This window comes from Oncorhynchus clarkii, chromosome 32, assembly GCF_045791955.1.
Source record: "Oncorhynchus clarkii lewisi isolate Uvic-CL-2024 chromosome 32, UVic_Ocla_1.0, whole genome shotgun sequence".
In the NCBI taxonomy this organism is placed as follows: domain Eukaryota; kingdom Metazoa; phylum Chordata; class Actinopteri; order Salmoniformes; family Salmonidae; genus Oncorhynchus; species Oncorhynchus clarkii.
In genome coordinates this window covers 10,532,702-10,553,348 of record NC_092178.1, presented here as the reverse complement: position 1 = coordinate 10,553,348, position 20,647 = coordinate 10,532,702, and the positions used below count along the sequence as shown (strand labels likewise).

The 20,647-nt window shown below is 46.9% G+C and overlaps 1 protein-coding gene across 1 annotated transcript in view; it reads right to left on the bottom strand.

The window, feature by feature from the left end:
* Nucleotides 1-3,166: 3,166 nt before the first annotated feature.
* The window catches only part of LOC139392319 (E3 ubiquitin-protein ligase MYLIP-A-like), a 36,724-nt gene continuing 19,243 nt past the window's right edge, over nt 3,167-20,647 (bottom strand). The window contains exons 3-7 of the mRNA XM_071140220.1: nt 15,667-15,852; nt 8,464-8,661; nt 7,905-8,069; nt 6,217-6,625; nt 3,167-5,128 (exon numbers count right to left, since the gene is read on the bottom strand). Of these exons, the coding sequence (XP_070996321.1) occupies nt 4,907-5,128; nt 6,217-6,625; nt 7,905-8,069; nt 8,464-8,661; nt 15,667-15,852 (1,180 nt within the window). The 3' untranslated portion in view covers nt 3,167-4,906. The remainder of the gene's footprint in view (nt 5,129-6,216; nt 6,626-7,904; nt 8,070-8,463; nt 8,662-15,666; nt 15,853-20,647) is intronic.

Genomic DNA, 20,647 nt, shown 5'->3' with positions numbered 1-20,647 from the left:
CTGTAAGTGAAAAGTAATGAAGTCTTTAAGTTGGCCAGAAAGACATGGATGTATGTACATTAAGGGAAGGAATGTTAGTTGTTCACTTCATGTTTAAAAAAACGATTGTTCTCTTTCTGTAATGCCACTCTCTTTCTGAGAACAACAACTATACCCGTAGAAAAAAGGGTGCTAACTATAACCATAGAAGCTTGTCCCGATAGGGGTAACCTTAATGGTCCTAGGTAAAACCGTCTGCAAAATGTTCTACCTAGAATCCTCTGTAAATGGTTCTACCTAGAACCCTTTATTAAGGCGTCTACCTACAACACCTTCAATCTTCTAATCTGTGTTCTAAATGGAACTCTCATCAAGGGGTAGAACCCTTCTATCTTTTGATACAAAATGTAAATTCTAAACTGAACACTTTTTCTAACTAAAACCCTGAGAGGACTTGAACTCACCAACCATCAAGGAGTTGCATGCAATTAAATGCATTACATTTACACTGAAACCCATCTCTGCCTAGCCATGAGTGTCTGAAGAGACTATAAACTCAACAGAGGTGAACCCCATCTCTGCCTAGCCATGAGTGTCTGAAGAGACTATAAACTCAACAGAGGTGAACCCCATCTCTGCCTAGCCATGAGTGTCTGAAGAGACTATAAACTCAACAGAGGTGAACCCCATCTCTGCCTAGCCATGAGTGTCTGAAGAGACTATAAACTCAACAGAGGTGAACCCCATCTCTGCCTAGCCATGAGTGTCTGAAGAGACTATAAACTCAACAGAGGTGAACCCCATCTCTGCCTAGCCATGAGTGTCTGAAGAGACTATAAACTCAACAGAGGTGAACCCCATCTCTGCCTAGCCATGAGTGTCTGAAGAGACTATAAACTCAACAGAGGTGAACCCCATCTCTGCCTAGCCATGAGTGCCTGAAGAGACTATAAACTCAACAGAGGTGAACCCCATCTCTGCCTAGCCATGAGTGTCTGAAGAGACTATAAACTCAACAGAGGTGAACCCCATCTCTGCCTAGCCATGAGTGTCTGAAGAGACTATAAACTCAACAGAGGTGAACCCCATCTCTGCCTAGCCATGAGTGTCTGAAGAGACTATAAACTCAACAGAGGTGAACCCCATCTCTGCCTAGCCATGAGTGTCTGAAGAGACTATAAACTCAACAGAGGTGAACCCCATCTCTGCCTAGCCATGAGTGTCTGAAGAGACTATAAACTCAACAGAGGTGAACCCCATCTCTGGCTAGCCATGAGTGTCTGAAGAGACTATAAACTCAACAGAGGTGAAACCCATCTCTGCCTAGCCATGAGTGTCTGAAGAGAACTTTGAGGCTATAAACTCAACAGAGGTGAAAGCCATCTCTACCTAGCCACGAGTCTGAAGATAACTTTGAGGCTATAAACTCAACAGAGGTGAAACCCATCTCTACCTAGTCGTGAGTGTCTGAAGAGAACTTTGAGGCTATAAACTCAACAGAGGTGAAACCCATCTCTACCTAGCCACGAGTCTGAAGAGAACTTTGAGGCTATAAACTCAACAGAGGTGAAACCCATCTCTGCCTAGCCATGAGTCTGAAGATAACTTTGAGGCTATAAACTCAACAGAGGTGAAAGTTGGATGGATTATAAAAATAATGACTAGACATGGATTATTAGACTACCAGATCTCTAGTTTACTTCTCTCTCTCTCTCTCTCTGATAACCTCCCCCTCTCTCTCTCTCTGATAACCTCCCTCTTCTCTCTCTGATAACCTCCCTCTTCTCTCTCTGATAACCTCCCTCTCTCTCTCTCTGATAACCTCCCTCTCTCTCTCTGATTACCTCCTTCTTTCTCTCTCTGATAACCTCCCTCTTTCTCCTGTTCTCTGTGTTAACCACTCCCTAGTATGTCATGTAGTACATGTTGCCACTTATTGTGTAAGCCTACAGTATAGTGTTTTATTGGCAGTTATGTAATGAGGAATTTATGCAATCATATAACATTTCACTTAAATACATTTTTGATTAGACTCTTGGACAAAATAAGTAATAATGTTTAAGTGTTTCTTCTATATTATTTTAAAGACAGATTATGGTCTTATGCTGATATTAACACTTTTGTAATACATTATATTTTCATTGTCAGACATAATACCCACAAGCTTGTTATAGTTTCCCATTGTTCTCTGACACCACTAATACATTTTGCCTGTGTGCTTTTGACCACACTGTACGGCCACAGGGCAGCGACAGACATGACTGCTGCTGCGTCACAGAGCAGAACACACTAGATCGAGTGTGGCCAACTCTAGGCCTCGACTGTTTGCTACGGATGGAGGAAAAAGTGAGACAATCAGGCCCTTGAGGACTGGAATTGTCCACCTCTGTACTAGATGAAGTTTCTATGTGCATCTGGGTTACTGGCTGCCTAAGGCCTCGTGGCTAGACACTGGAAACTGAGCAACAAAAGGGGGCCTCCTCGACTGCGTTCACACAGGCAGACCAGATCAGAATTTTGGTATTTTGACCAAATCAGATCAGCTCTGAAAAAAATATTCAAGATTCAAATGGTTATTTATTCATCCTTAATGGAATAGACCACAGAACAGCTGTAAATATTGCAGATTGTCCCTTTAAAGTCAGTCACTCCTACTACTCATTCAGGACCCTCCCTCTTTTCCAGCTGTCATCAGTGTCCTTGGAGTCTCTTTAACAGTATAGATGTTGCCTGACAGTGTGTGTGTGTGTGTGTGTATCAGTACAGATAGTGGATCAATACTAACGTTCTTTCGGGTCACCTCCCCTCGATCGCCAAGCTGTTTAATCACAGTGAAGCAACGCGTATCCTAAAATAATCATTAGTAAAAACAGTCTGTAATCTGATAATGCATCATTCTGATAATGAAATGATCAGTACATCAACATACAGAAACTTTAACGACAAAACAACATTTATTTACTGAGATCTGATTAAAAGCATAGCAGGCATTACCTTTGACCTTTAGTAATCTTCAATCACAAAACACCCTGTCATTTAATCCCATATCTTTATCTGACCTGTCAGCTGTGAATGTGAGTGTTGCCAGGGTAACTGTGTTGCCAGGGTAACTTTAGATCAACACTGTCAAAGCCATGAATAAAAATGGATTAACTTTTTTTTTTAAATAACTCAGTCAGAAAAGTAATGTTTAAAAAAACAACTTTATTAACACTTTTCTCATTCAAAGAAATAACATACAAAAGATCCAAAGTAATTTCTTTCTACAATTACAGAGCATAGGTTTTTGCTTCAAAAAAACAGAAACAATTCCTACTTGTACAAAGTGAATAAAAGCATCAATCCCCTGCAGTGACAATGTGCCAAATGGTTCCAGCCATAAAGAAAACATTCTTCATCATCTTTCAAAACAAACAAAGTCTGTGCAAAGAACGAACACATACCAAAAAACACTGAGTGAGTCTCAAAATGGCAGCCTATTCCCTATTCAGTGCACTACTGTTGACCAGAATCCTATGGGCCCTGGTCAAAAGTAGTGCACTACGTAAGGAATAGGGTGCCATTTGGAAGACAAACCCCATGTTGCTACATTAATAAGGCAAAACCCTACAGATAATTCACTTGGGGAGCTTCCTTGGTAAAGTGAATGTAGATAGAAAAAAATATTTTGGCCTAAAAATACGTAGAAAGTTTTTCAAAAAGCAGCTAGTATTGCACTGATAGACTAGTACCCTTTAATAATGAAATCATAAGGAACGCACTAGTTGACCACATAAAAAACAGAAATACTGATCACAGAATACACAGTAGTGGCTGATCCCAGATCTGTTTGTGTTATATAACTAACTCCTATGGTCTGGGTTAGTGATGCAACACAAACAGATCTGGGATAAGGCTAGAAAAAAAATTTGAAAAAAAAAAACAGCCTTAGCAATAAATAAAAATCAGGGAATACTTAAAACATCTTATTTTGGGGACCTGCATTTCTGTGGGTTCCTGTTCATATGGGATGAAATAATAAATGGACGGAGCTCATGGAGTTCTGTTTGAATCTGGTCTTTTTTCTGAGGGTCATTCAACCATTTCTCTTTCCCTGTCAAAGTTCTTGTTTGGTTCCAGAACCCATCTACACACGAAGAGAATAATACTGGGCTTATCGTCAAGGCTTACCCACAACGGCATCCCAAATGACATGACTATTCCCTATATAGTGCACTACTTTTGACCAGAGCCCAAAGTAGTGCACAACATATAACGAATAGCATGTCATTTGGGACGCATTCCATCTCTAAATCAGAATGTTGTGCTGTGCTAGGGTCGGGCTGCTTCCTACCCGTCAAATACCTTCTTATTGGCATGGAAACCATAGGAACTACATGGGAAACAAACACCTAAACAGGAAACCAACAACAAAAATGAAACGCATTTCACTCTGTTAGAACCATGAAATGAGGTTCTCAAAGCTTAAAAGAACCATTTAAAACTGAATGACTCTACGTTGCCTAGTACTCTCCTGGAACACAGAATGTCCTCGTCTTGTACAAACGCTGCAGGTTATGAGCCCAATACATAATTCACGTTCTGTAGACCAATATGGAGAAACAAAAAAAACAACACAACACAACCAAAAAATGGTGAAATAAATCAAAATAACGCCACTAATTCAGATCAGATCAACTGATGAAATTAGATTAAAACTAAATAATACGCAATAAACCTAAATCTAAAAGGGAGGGGAGGTATTAAAAAAAATCCCAAGTCCATCATTGGAGAAAATACCATCGTCAGGGAGAGTGGCACGGTGAAAACAACCCAACAGAACCCAATGGTGTTGGAACTGGACTGGGCTGCTTCCCAAATTGCACCCGATTCCCCATGTAGTGCCAGGGAGACATTTGGTACACAGCCTGGGAGTGGTGAAGTGGTTCTATGTCTCTGTGTGGTAGATGTTGTTGGAGTCGTGTCGGGTGTTGGTGTTGCAGTAGTCCTTGGTGTGGCAGGTGTGTCCTAGACCACACATAGCTCTGTGGATGGGACCGGGGCTGTCGTCGCCATGGTGAGAGGTGGTGGTGAAGTTCAGGAGACTGGTGCAGGTGGGGAGGTAGACGTGCTGCACGTGTTCCACCTCCGACCGACACACCGGACACGACTGGGGAGAGGACAAAGAGAGAACGTCAACATAAAACTGTCACTTCATTTGAGGTACAGGACAGGTACAATACATTCTGTAGACAGAAAGCACGTTAAGAGGCCGAGTTGCACATGCAGATCCACAATGCTACAGAAAGCATGAACCACCACCAGCCCTGGGCTGCTAGCCTGTTAGTTAACCAACCGGGACCTCCAGATCAAATTACCCACAATACACTCTGTTCAGACATATCTAGAAGATGGTTAATAGTGTGTTATAAGGGGGCGGCCATCTTGGAAAGTGAGGGGGGAGGAAAAATCTCCTGTTCTCTCTCCTCTCAATGTGTTTGGGTCTAGCCATCACATGACACGTTTCCTTGTGGATTTAATGGAATAGAGATTTGCTGGTCTGCTGCTGGCAGCTTTAATCCACAGCCACTAATTCACCATCTGAGACGGCAGTTTAAGCAAAGTTGGGCACATTTAGGAGATTAGTTGGAGGGACAATCAGGTTAGCTGAAGTCATGCATGAGCAAAACATTGGATCGTTTTTTTTTAAAAGCCTTAAAAGTGATGAGAGTGACTCAGGAGAAAAGTCAAGTATTCTCCTGGAATCAGAGCGCTCTGCCACTCATGGTATTACACAGCTAGAACCACAGAGTGTGGACAACAACCACTAACACAAACTGTGGCTAGGTTCCAATACTACTCAACAGCTTCCTTCCTTCCCAAGTGTTCTTTCCTACAATGGCACAAAGGACCGGATGGGTTTCTGTCCTACTGCTGTACTGTATTAAGACCTAGCTGAAATACGGCCTCAAGAAAGATGAGAAAGGGAAGACATTTAAACCTAATGAGACAGCCGAGTGTTCTGGGGGTTGACGGCAGTGGTGGCATCCAAATGTCTTGACCAATGGTCAACTTAACCAAAAAACCATCAACAACTAAATGAATGTGCAGAGATGAAAGTGTTTTCTGGACTCCTTCTCTATCATTGACTGGTAGTAGCTTCTCAATGTAGCCAAGACCACCATGCAGGAAATAACATGTGTGTTGAGATCATTTTCAACCAATCACAAGTAGTCACTTCTATCTGGGTCTCTTCACCTGTAGTTGGTTGGCGCAGGTCTGGCAGCACACCATGTGTCCACAGGGGCAGAAGGCTGAGTCGATCTCCTCCACACAGCACAACATACACAGCAGAGCTTCTCTGAGTTTATCTAGTCTCTCCAGCAGCGCCCTGCTCTGCTGACAGCTCCCACAGTCCTCTCCCAGCCCCTCCTCCTGGCCACGCATTGGACTGAGCCCCGATGGCGTCCTCTCGCCAACCGCCGCCATGATTCCGGCGTTGTAGAGCGTCCGGCGTGCGTAGTCGTAGACCTCCTTGGAGGTGCGTCGGATGTCGAAGACGTACTTCTTGCCCAGGTTGATGTTCTCATTGAGGAAGAGAGACGCCAGGTGACCCTTGAAGTCACGGCTGTACTGCATCATCACCGCGCTGGTTACCGTGTCACACCTGAAAGAGAGAGGGAGACATTATTAACCAGGAAGTATCAATCTCATTCTGTGTTCATCTGTCAACTGAATGTTAGACACCATTTTCAAATCAATTGATTTCTCCATTGTCCACATCTCTTTTGTCTCTGAACCTATAAAAGTGTTGTGGCTAAATGGTGTACAGCTAAGGTAAAAATGTTGCATGTTTGAGTCTGGGAGAATTTTTGCATTCTGGCTAACCGTTTTCCTAACATGCTATGTCCTGTAAATTCTCTTAATCTACTAGAAAAAGTCCAATCTGTATACCATCTAGTCAAAACCCTATAAAAAGGGGGTTGATCATGTTCAACAGCAGTATAGGACTCTAGAAATCCTCTACACTGACAGACACTGCTACAGGTCCTACAGAACAGGCACATCTGGACAAGCTGAGGAATACGTGGTGAAAACCCCCCACACACAATAGAGAGGTCATCCTTGTACCTTTGTGACTATTGTAAGCCGAGCTTTGCTATTGCACAATTGAAAACAGCTGACATCCATTTTTCCAGGAAGAAGCACTTTTAGTTTCATTAAATATCAACACTAAGACAGGCTCTTCATTTCCTGTACTGCCTATGGCTTCCTCAAGATCAGGACATTTATTTAACTAGGCAAGTCAGTTAAGAACACATTCTTATTGTCAACGACGGAACAGTGGGTGAACTGTCTTGTTCAGGGGCAGAAGGACAGATTCGAACTTGCAACCTTCCGGTTACTAGTCCAACGCTCTAACCACTCACATGGGGCAGGCAGTTTGTTGACGACACCAAAGGATCAAAGCACAGTCTCAGTGAATGTGTACAACTACAGATCAGGATGCAGAGTCTTCAGAAACACCAAGGTTTAAGTGATGAGAGAGAACGTTATCTAACTGGACTAAAATGGGGGGAGTGTAACGGTTGGCTGGTTGACCAGCCCCTAGGCAGTATAAAGTCACGCCAGACTGGTTCAGGGACTCTTCGTGTATTCAGAAGGATGTAGAGTCAGGTGAGTAATTTTTCAGTTTTTGATTTGTTAAAAAAAGTTTGAAATATCCAATAAATGTCGTTCCACTTCATGATTGTGTCCCACTTGTTGTTGATTCTTCACAAAAAAATACAGTTTTATATCTTTATGTTTGAAACCTGAAATGTGGCAAAAGGTCGCAAAGTTCAAGGGGGCCGAATACTTTCGCAAGGCACTGTATATGCAGAGTGTAGAATTGGACTGCATGTATTTGTGTTCTGGCTTCCAACAAGGTAACCCTCTCCACTCGCCTGTAGAAGGCGTGTGTCTCAGTGATGGCCCGGTACAGTCCGCTTGCTGCCCGGTTGCTGATCAGCTTGAATAGCAGAACCACACTGTCGCTGGTATCCTTGGTCACCGTCAGGTAAACACTCTTCCCTGACTGGGTGGCTGTTTGTATTATGGGATAGCTGATCCTAGAATGGATAAAGAAAAGCTGAACTTAGAAACGGTATTCTTTCAACTGAAATCCTGTAATATTACACCCACACAGACAGAGACAGAGAGACAGAGAGACTATCGCACAACAATAAAACAAATATATAATTCAAGTTTGATGACAATCTCAGATTTCCTAGAAGGTAAAGTTAGCGGGTCAGATGGACTTTACCCTTCATAGATGTGGACGGTACAGTAAAAGGTACAGTATTTCTAGGAGGCAATCTGAACTACGTACAGTAGATTGTGTATTGTGCACTATGAGACCCACATGCCAAGCTCTCTGGTGACGTTGTTTTGGAAGATATGTCAGTGTTCTGACTGCACAAGATATGGAGTAGTTGGTTAAGTATGGTGAAGATCCTCCTTTACCTGTTGACCAGGCTGAAGTCCTCTTTACAGACAGCGATACCTTCAGGGCCAACCCCTATGGCCAGCCTCTGTCCCTCTGCGTCCCTGGCCCAGTGCCACTCCACCCCGTAGTGCTCCAGGCTGGACACCAGCTGCAGGGCCTGGTACTCCACCGACCCCGGGCTCTGACCCTCCAACGCCTTGTGCTTAGAGATGATACTGTGGCGAGAGAGAGGAGAGGGAGATGGCAGTGTTACTACTGATTCACATGCAGAGCCTCTTTGCTTCAAAGGGTTCACACAAAGAGCCACTGTGCTTGAAATAGTTCATGTTCTGCATTCATTTCCTGGGAGGGCTGTGAGAAAACAGTAGAGAAACATCTTCACACAACTGAGAAACGTGACTGACTGCTGGTAATGAAGTCATGAACATCCCTACCGATGGCCATCTAGAAGACATGAAGGGTTCTAACACCAGACATACAGTGAGTCCAGCAGCCAGGATGAGGTTGAAAGCACTGCTACATGAATCACTCAATGGCCACAGTCAGTATGTCAGCTGCACCACAAGGCAAGCACCAAGGTCCCAGATACTACAGACAGCACCAAGGTCCCAGATACTACAGACAGCACCAAGGTCCCAGATACTACAGACAGCACCAAGGTCCCAGATACTACAGACAGCACCAAGGTCCCAGATACTACAGGCAGCACCAAGGTCCCAGATACTACAGACAGCAGACTGAAGAACCAAGGTCCCAGTTACTACAGACAGCAGACTGAAGCACCAAGGTCCCATATACTACAGACAGCACAAAGGTCCCAGTTACTACAGACAGCAGACTGAAGCACCAAGGTCCCAGTTACTACAGACAGCACCATGGTCCCATATACTACAGACAGCAGACTGAAGCACCAAGGTCCCATATACTACAGACAGCAGACTGAAGCACCAAGGTCCCATATACTACAGACAGCAGACTGAAGCACCAAGGTCCCAGTTACTACAGACAGCACAAAGGTCCCAGTTACTACAGACAGCAGACTGAAGCACCAAGGTCCCAGATACTACAGACAGCAGACTGAAGCACCAAGGTCCCAGTTACTACAGACAGCACCAAGGTCCCAGATACTACAGGCAGCACCAAGGTCCCAGATACTACAGACAGCAGACTGAAGAACCAAGGTCCCATATACTACAGACAGTAGACTGAAGCACCAAGGTCCCATATACTACAGACAGCACAAAGGTCCCAGTTACTACAGACAGCAGACTGAAGCACCAAGGTCCCAGTTACTACAGACAGCACCATGGTCCCAGATACTACAGACAGCAGACTGAAGCACCAAGGTCACAGTTACTACAGACAGCACCAAGGCCCCAGATACTACAGACAGCACCAAGGTCCCATATACTACAGACAGCACCAAGGTCCCAGATACTACAGACAGCAGACTGAAGCACCAAGGTCCCATATACTACAGACAGCACAAAAGGTCCCACATACTACAGACAGCACCAAGGTCCCATATACTACAGACAGCACCAAGGTCCCAGTTACTACAGACAGCACCATGGTCCCAGATACTACAGACAGCAGACTGAAGCACCAAGGTCCCAGTTACTACAGACAGCACCAAGGCCCCAGATACTACAGACAGCACCAAGGTCCCATATACTACAGACAGCACCAAGGTCCCAGTTACTACAGACAGCACCAAGGCCCCAGATACTACAGACAGCACCAAGGTCCCATATACTACAGACAGCACCAAGGTCCCATATACTACAGACAGCACCAAGGTCCCATATACTACAGACAGCACCAAGGTCCCATATACTACAGACAGCACCAAGGTCCCATATACTACAGACAGCACCAAGGTCCCAGATACTACAGACAGCACCATGGTCCCAGATACTACAGACAGCAGACTGAAGCACCAAGGCCCCAGATACTACAGACAGCACCAAGGTCCCAGATACTACAGACAGCACCAAGGTCCCATATACTACAGACAGCACCAAGGTCCCAGTTACTACAGACAGCACCATGGTCCCAGATACTACAGACAGCAGACTGAAGCACCAAGGTCCCAGTTACTACAGACAGCACCAAGGCCCCAGATACTACAGACAGCACCAAGGTCCCATATACTACAGACAGCACCAAGGTCCCAGTTACTACAGACAGCACCAAGGCCCCAGATACTACAGACAGCACCAAGGTCCCATATACTACAGACAGCACCAAGGTCCCATATACTACAGACAGCACCAAGGTCCCAGATACTACAGACAGCACCATGGTCCCAGATACTACAGACAGCAGACTGAAGCACCAAGGCCCCAGATACTACAGACAGCACCAAGGTCCCAGATACTACAGACAGCACCAAGGTCCCATATACTACAGACAGCACCAAGGTCCCAGATACTACAGACAGCACCAAGGTCCCATATACTACAGACAGCACCAAGGTCCCAGATACTACAGACAGCACCAAGGTCCCAGATACTACAGACAGCACCAAGGTCCCAGATACTACAGACAGCAGACTGAAGCACCAAGGTCCCATATACTACAGACAGCACAAAGGTCCCAGATACTACAGACAGCACCAAGGTCCCATATACTACAGACAGCACCAAGGTCCCAGTTACTACAGACAGCACCATGGTCCCAGATACTACAGACAGCACCAAGGTCCCAGATACTACAGACAGCACCAAGGTCCCAGATACTACAGACAGCACCAAGGTCCCAGATACTACAGACAGCACCAAGGTCCCAGATACTACAGACAGCACCAAGGTCCCAGATACTACAGACAGCACCAAGGTCCCATATACTACAGACAGCACCAAGGTCCCAGATACTACAGACAGCACCAAGGTCCCAGATACTACAGACAGCACCATGGTCCCAGATACTACAGACAGCAGACTGAAGAACCAAGGTCCCAGTTACTACAGACAGAACCAAGGTCCCAGATACTACAGACAGCAGACTGAAGGGAAAATATCTTCATAAGAATTCCATCATATCTTTCTGAATCATATTACCCTGGGAGGGAGGGAACTCATATTTCCATAGTGCTACAGAGACCTCATGTGATGGGGATTGAGATTATAGAGAGGGAGGAAGGGTCCTTCCTGAGCTGTCAGTCTGTCACCCAGAGAGCAGATTTTATAATATAATCCCATCATCCCCTTATCTGAGCAAAAATAATAAGGGAATCAATCACTATAATGCAATGTGAGTCTCTGTCCTCTCCTGCTAGCAATCCTCTCATCACTATGTGTGCAGTGTGAATTCAAGTGTTTGAACTGAGCTATTATTGCCCTAGCATTACTCCTGGACTGAACCTCGACCCCTCCCTCAGTTCCATACGAACCTCGACCCCCCCTCAGTTCCATACGAACCTCGACCCCCCCCCAGTTCCATACGAACCTCGACCCCCCCCCCCCCCTCAGTTCCATACGAACCTCGACCCCCCCCCCCCCCCTCAGTTCCATACGAACCTCGACCCCCCCCCCCCCCTCAGTTCCATACGAACCTCGACCCCCCCCCTCAGTTCCATACGAACCTCGACCCCCCCCTCTCTGTTCCATACGAACCTCGACCCCCCCCTCTCTGTTCCATACGAACCTCGACCCCCCCCTCTCTGTTCCATACGAACCTCGACCCCCCCTCAGTTCCATACGAACCTCGACCCCCCCCCTCAGTTCCATACGAACCTCGACCCCCCTCCTCAGTTCCATACGAACCTCGACCCCCTCCTCAGTTCCATACGAACCTCGACCCCCCTCCTCAGTTCCATACGAACCTCGACCCCCCTCCTCAGTTCCATACGAACCTCGACCCCCCTCCTCAGTTCCATACGAACCTCGACCCCCCTCCTCAGTTCCATACGAACCTCGACCCCCCTCCTCAGTTCCATACGAACCTCGACCCCCTCCTCAGTTCCATACGAACCTCGACCCCCTCCTCAGTTCCATACGAACTTCGACCCCCTCCTCAGTTCCATACGAACTTCGACCCCTCCTCAGTTCCATACAAACCTCGACCCCTCCTCAGTTCCATACGAACTTCGACCCCTCCTCAGTTCCATACGAACCTCGACCCCCTCCTCAGTTCTATACGAACGTCGACCCCCTCCTCAGTTCTATACGAACCTCGACCCCCTCCTCAGTTCTATACGAACGTCAACCCCCTCCTCAGTTCTATACGAACGTCAACCCCCTCCTCAGTTCTATACGAACCTCGACCCCCTCCTCAGTTCCATACGAACCTCGACCCCCTCCTCAGTTCCATACGAACCTCGACCCCCTCCTCAGTTCCATACGAACCTCGACCCCCCCCCTCAGTTCCATACGAACCTCGACCCCCTCCTCAGTTCCATACGAACCTCGACCCCCTCCTCAGTTCCATACGAACCTCGACCCCCCCCCCTCAGTTCCATACGAACCTCAACACCCCCCCCCCCCCCCCCCCCCCCCCCCCCCTCAGTTCCATACGAACCTCGACCCCTCCTCAGTTCCATACGTACCTCGACCCCTCCTCAGTTCCATACGGACATTACTCATACAGCTATACGGGGGTACTGATGTCGACTCCCAACAACTGTGTCTATGGAATGCATCACCAATACATTTCCTCCTACAGACAGCTTTGCTGTTCGGAAACTTTCACAACAGTGATAATATTCTCCTGCTGTAATTTCTTTACTATGGTAAAATGATCTGTATGTGAGCGCCTCTGTAAATGGTATCACAAAATGAGTTAAACACAGTACATACATTGGTTAAGTCTTCCTCCCAAGACATACGCTTGATTATGAGGGGCAAGAATGTCCAGAACATTACCCATAGTGCAATAGAAGTATGCTATCGGCAATTACTCAAAACAACAGAGCTGACGGAAATCACCAAATGGGCTATTATAATTGACAATACATTAACAAAGACAGCTTCATGTCCATATTAGCCTGACATTTCCCTCCAATTACGATGTCAGGAGGATCCTAGTTTGTGTGTGCTTGTCTTGCATGTGTATCCTAGTGTGTGTGTCCTAGAGTGTGTGTAAATACAGCGATAGATCGGTCCTCTGACCTAGTATGAACAGTCCCTAGTTTAGCTTGGCCTCCACCCAAACTGGCAGTCTTCTCAAACTGTTGACTTAACCAGTCAACGAGCTGCTGGGCTACGCTCTAATCGCTCGCTTGGTTCTCACAACCATGTTGTTGTTGTTGTAGCTGGCTGGCTGGCAGGCAGGCGGACAGACAGACAGGCAGACAGACAGGCAGAAAGACAGGCAGACAGACAGGCAGACAGGCAGGCAGGCAGACAGGCAGACAGGCAGACGGCTTTATGTGTTAGAGTGGAAAACAACTTCCGGGCTGGGTTTCACAGAAAATATAAATAACTACCATTTATTTTCTGAGGTCTTTGGCTGATTTCCCCATGATGTCAAGGAAAGAAGCACTGAGTTTGAAGGTAGGCCTTGAAATACATCCACGCCTCCAATTGACTCAAATGATGTCAATTAGCCTTTGGGAAAGCTTCTAAAGCCATGACATCATTTTCTGGAATTTTCCAAGCTGTATGTACATTTCTGCCCCACTGAAATTGTGATACAATGAAATAATCTGTCTGTAAACAATTGTTGGAAAAATGACTTGTGTCATGCACAAAGTAGATGTCCTAACCGACTTGCCAAAACTATAGTTTGTTAACAAGAAATGTGTGGAGTGGTTGAAAAACAAGTTTTAATGACTCCAGCATAAGTGTATGTAAACTTCCAACTTCAACTGTACCATTCCCTTTTCAAGTGTTCATTTGTATGATTTACAGTCGTTTCACAATGTGTAGGACAGTTACCTGGCTAGAACTCAATAACCCTGCTTGCTTTGGTGAAATTCCCTGTTAGGTGTTCAGTTCCGTGCCTGAACAGGTTTGGTCCTTGAGAGAGAAAAACAAGTGGCTACATGGTAGAATCTTTGGGAAGAGAGGAGTGTGTCTGTCTCTGTAGAGGGGACCTTGTGAGTATGTGTAGTAGGCTCCAAAATGGCACCTTATTACCCATCTAGCGCACTACTTTTGACCAGAGTCTATGGGGAAATAGGGTGCCATTTCCTTTCCATCTATTACTCATCTCATGTTAGGTGACATCACGTGGGACAAACAGTTGTTCGAATTGCAGACCAACCTCGGCTCCATGGTAGGAACATGGGAGGGGAACACGTTTTCTTTCTGTACAGCGAACCTCGTGACCGTGTCTTTTCTTCCAGTTTCCTCTTGGTCGGTCTTTTGCGCATGGCGACTGACACGTGGGCATGAGTTTTGAACTTTGTTCCAATTGCAAAGCAAACAATTTCTGGGGACTTCCAAACTCTGCTGCTGTCTGCAATGTCAGTGGAACTGATATCAGGTTCCCATGGCACTGTATGTTTCTGTCAGATGCACGCGACAGACTGATTCATATTCAAGAAGGTAGGCTAAGTAGAGGGAAGTGTTACGGCTCGGAGCAACTCATGGGTTAGGGTGCAAATTCTAGAACCTATTTTACACCTACTTGTTTATTTGTTTTGAACAGCTACCATATGTTATTTCGGAATAGGAACACAGCTAAATCTAGGTAACACCGATGGTAATAAACGATGAAAGGTTTGACCTGTTCTGGGATGAATGTTCAAACATTCTGAATTGGGACAGGAAAGGGAATTTTCCTCTTTGAAGCATCCAATTGTTAGAAGTCCAACCGATGTTGGATGAATCATTAACAACACATCTGTCACTTGGTTCAGCTAGATGTTGATACTTTCATATCATAAGCCTCTAATAACATATCTGTTCTCTAAGCCAGCCAGCGACCTTGTCAAGGGTAGCTTTGCTTTCAATATTTCAACCGTGTATTCATGTCCTGCAAACTCCATCCAATTAGCACAATGGCTTCAATCCTGTTTAAACACACCATAGGTGTGTGTGTGTGTGTGTGTGTGTGTTTGGACACATTTTACTATACTTGTGAGAACCAAAAGTACTCACAAGAATAGTAAACTAACTAGAATTCAGAAGTGTGGCCATTTTTGCCAGCTATTTCCGACTTAGGGTTAGGTTTAGGGAATAAGTGAAAATAGGATCTTGAATGGGAATCAACTGTTGGGCCCCAAAAAGTCCTCAAGCATAGTAAGACATCGCTGTGTGTGTGTGCGACCTTACCTGTTGACTGTTGCCGGGCAGGGTTCGCTCCCACACAGCTCGAAGAACCAGTACTTGGCTGTGTTCTGGTTGTAGTCTCTGAACTCAGCTTGGGCCAGCAGGGCACTCAGCTCCTCAGCCTGCTCCGAACACATCCTCAGGTGGCCGCTGTGGAGGTTCTCCTTGACCTGCATGAAGAACACATGTCTGGTGGAGGGAAGAGAGAGGAGGGAATGTTAGACATGAACTGGAACAGGTAATGATTGGAGAGGGGTGGTGCACAGGGCCTGGAACCAAACAGGTAATGATTGGAGAGGGGTGGTGCACAGGGCCTGGAACCAAACAGGTAATGATTGGAGAGGGGTGGTGCACAGGGCCTGGAACCAAACAGGTAATGATTGGAGGGGGGTGGTGCACAGGGCCTGGAACCAAACAGGTCATGATTGGAGAGGGGTGGTGCACAGGGCCTGGAACCAAACAGGTCATGATTGGAGAGGGGTGATGCACAGGGCATGGAACCAAACAGGTCATGATTGGGGGAGCAGGTGGAAGTCAGAGGTTGGGTTACACACAGAGCAGCTGTGTGTGTGTGTGTGTGTGGGGGGGGGGGGGGGGGGCAACAGGCCTAGAGCACCTGAAAAATTGATGGTTGTTCACTCATTGACACTAGAATCTCACTTTCTCTCTCACACCAACACACATTATGACTGACAGCTGATCTCCAGCTTACCAAAGCCATATACCTCAAAGTAGTACTCTGTTCCGCTTTCTAGTTCACTACGGTCATTGATGCCAGGAATAGAATGAGGAACACAAGCAGAGTTAAAAAGTTACAGCTGTTCCCAGACAGTGCGTGACGAAGTCTGACTTTTAACCCAGTGACTCAGTCAGCGACTTTAATTATTATTATTATATTTATTTAATTAGGCAAGTCAGTTAAGAACAAATGTTTATTTTCAATGACGGCCTAGGAACAGTGCCATGTTCAGGTGCAGAAAGACAGATTTTTACCTTGTCAGCTCAGGGATTCGATCTTGCAACCTTTCGGTTACTAGTCCAACACTCTAACCACTAAGCTACCTTCCGCCCCGAAATGGGGCTTCATAACTCCAATCAGGGTACACTGTACACTGTACACAGACACTGTACACTGTACACAGACACTGTACACACACATACACTGTACACACACAGACACTGTACACACACACACACACACTGTACACACACACACACACACACTGTACACACACACACTGTACACACACACACAGAGCTCTAGCTCTTATCACAGTGTAAGAGGAGTCAGCAGCCAGCCCTGTAAACTTCTGTATAGCTGCCTATTCACAGCAGTGTGCTACAGAGTGATAAGCAGACCGGGTTCTACTGCTGTTGTGTTGTAACAGTGGGGTCTGGGTACGATAGCACCATTCAGCCTTGGCCTCTCTTCTTCTCCCGCTCTCATTCTTAAAAAAAGAAGTCTGGTTATATACCAAAACAAGCCCACACAAAGACACGGCTAAATCGATGTAATGATGACGCAGCGCTGTAAGCTTGTTCTTAGGGAGGTAAGGGCCCTCCTATGTTGTTGCTAAACACTTGTTATTGTGCCGAATTCAACATGGAGGGATAGTAGGCGTCGGGAAAGAAACTGGATTTTTTTTTAAAGAAAGAAAGAAAGAATAACAATAGACAAAAACAACATGGAATACAGTGAACATTGGACAGGTACAATCACAGGCACGGAGGCTTCTACATTGTTTTCCCCGAAACATGTATTAGTTCCTAAGATGTGGTGAATGATTGAGTTATTAAAGTTGTTGCCTACTTTAACTCGGTTATGATGTGATGACACTTCTCTTTCAAGTCACTGTCCAGTGAGGCTGTTAACACAAAACTGAGATACCAATAATATCATATAGGATCCAGTCAGCTGGATCAAACCAGACCTGACTCCCTTGTTTTCCTCACACATAATGTAACCTCATACCTTGCCATACCACTACCGAGCCCATCCTTACAAATGAATAACACAACATCGCTAACACAAAGCTATGTAAACATACAACTCCAACTGTGTATGAATGTGTGAGATTTTACTGTCAACTCCGCTTGGTCTCTTCCTGCCACCCCTGCGCTGATGGCTGAAAGCATTCATGCAGGAAAAAGCTTGCCGCACTGGTTTTAGTCACACCAACATTCTAATTTAGCTAGCACACAATCCCATCTCATCTTGAATGCGCCGACGGTCTTGTTTTTGTTGCAGATTGCATATTTCAGGTAGAAAACATAATAGGTCCAGAGTCTGGACTCCAGACAGTAACAGTGCTATTTTTGTATCGAGGATGAGTTCACTTTGGAGCCAGTCCAGGGTTCACACATAAGTAGCACAGATTGCTAGCTAGGCTAACTACACTGCTGCCTAGGTAGCCAGCTAACGTTAACTAAGTGATCATGTGATGAGGGCTGCTTGCTTGGTGAAGTGTACTTTGGATTACTTCTGTTAAATAGTCTGTCGCTGGCACGCTACTCACTGTCAAACCACCATGCCTATTCTTCTACCTATTTTTGTTCATTCTATATACAGTATATAATATTGGTGCTTTATGTATGGAATAAAGACAGATACTAATATTTATGTGAAAGGCTAATATCACCGATAATATCAGTCACCGATTTTAGCGGTCGGGCTCTAAACAGCACACAGCCGTCTGTTTCCTTATTGTGCTCGGCCCAGCAGCAGGACTCATGTGACCAGCAGGCTGCTTGCTACCTGCCTGGTTGGAAACCAAAGGGCTCTGACTACCTGGGGCTTACTATCAGTCACGGTCCTGCCTGGCCTGACTGCTCTCCTTCCCTCTCCCTCGTCACCCCGGGGTCGCCTGGGGCTTACTATCAGTCACGGCCCTGCCTGGCCTGACTGCTCTCCTTCCCTCTCCCTCGTCACCCCGGGGTCGCCTGGGGCTTACTATCAGTCACGGCCCTGCCTGGCTGCTCTCCTTCCCTCTCCCTCGTCACCCCGGGGTCGCCTGGGACTTACTATCAGTCACGGCCCTGCCTGGCTTGACTGCTCTCCTTCCCTCTCCCTCGTCACCCCGGGGTCGCCTGGGGCTTACTATCAGTCACGGCCCTGCCTGGGCTGACTGCTCTCCTTCCCTCTCCCTCGTCACCCCGGGGTCGCCTGGGGCTTACTATCAGTCACGGCCCTGCCTGGCCTGACTGCTCTCCTTCCCTCTCCCTCGTCACCCCGGGGTCGCCTGGGGCTTACTATCAGTCACGGCCCTGCCTGGCCTGACTGCTCTCCTTCCCTCTCCCTCGTCACCCCGGGGTCGCCTGGGGCTTACTATCAGTCACGGCCCTGCCTGGCTGCTCTCCTTCCCTCTCCCTCGTCACCCCGGGGTCGCCTGGGACTTACTATCAGTCACGGCCCTGCCTGGGCTGACTGCTCTCCTTCCCTCTCCCTCGTCACCCAGGGGTCGCCTGGGGCTTACTATCAGTCACGGCCCTGCCTGGCCTGACTGCTCTCCTTCCCTCTCCCTCGTCACCCCGGGGTCGCCAGCTCACTGCTCCGCCTTTACGTGACTACAAACTGAAAAGGAACACTTCTCCTGTAGCGTGGTCACGTGCAGTCCAACTCTTTCATACCTCCCACCGAATACTGGGTTTAATCTGGGCTCAGAACCAGGGCTAAATGACCATGTCTGGGTGTATACAGTATCTGTAACATCCTCGTAATAAGAAGTTAAATACTAGGTAGGTATTGTTGTTAAGGACAATGTATAGGAAACCGTCACAAGTCTAGTCTAACTTGTACAGCGAGTCGACACAATTCAACTTCCAGGACAGCAGGGCAGGATTCTCCCCTCATCCACCATGCTTTGATGTGAACTGTAGAGGGCGGTGATGAGGAGGGTGTGAGCTGGTCTGACTGTCCTCTGTGCAGGATCGTGACTGGTACACGGCTCGAACATGAACTCCAACAATGTCTGGGAACGCCAGGCTGCAACGCCAGGCTGCATCAGAGGTGCCCAGACTGCCAACAGCACACATCATGACACCAGTCACTACCCTGTCCACACACACACACAACCTACCAGTCACTACCCTGCCCTCACACAGACAACCTACCAGTCACTACCCTGCCCTCACACAGACAACCTACCAGTCACTACCCTGCCCTCACACAGACAACCTACCAGTCACTACCCTGCCCTCACACAGACAACCTACCAGTCACTACCCTGCCCTCACACAGACAACCTACCAGTCACTACCCTGCCCTCACACAGAAAACCTACCAGTCACTACCCTGCCCACACACAGACAACCTACCAGTCACTACCATAGACAGTAACCATCTCCACACCGCTGCCCACACTACCACCATCTGTCCAGGTAGAAGGACACTGCTGCACACACTACCCACCATCTGTCCAGGTAGAAGGACACTGCTGCCCACACTACCCACCATCTGTCCAGGTAGAAGGACACTGCTGCCCACACTACCACCATCTGTCCAGGTAGAAGGACACTGCTGCCCACACTACCACCATCTGTCCAGGTAGAAGGACACTGCTGCCCACACTACCACCATCTGTCCAGGTAGAAGGACACTGCTGCCCACACTACCACCATCTGTCCAGGTAGGACACTGCTGCCCACACTACCACCATCTGTCCAGGTAGAAGGACACTGCTGCCCACACTACCACCATCTGTCCAGGTAGAAGGACACTGCTGCCCACACTACCACCATCTGTCCAGGTAGAAGGACACTGCTGCCCACACTACCACCATCTGTCCAGGTAGAAGGACACTGCACATAAAACCAGTCAGTACCGTGTGTGACCACCATCATGCAATGCAACACATCACCTTTGCATAGAGTTGATCAGGCGGTTGATTGTATGTTGTGGAATGTTCTCCCACTCCTATTCAATGGTTTTGCGAAGTTGCTGGATATTGACGGCAACTGGAAAACGATCCAGAGCATCCCAAACATG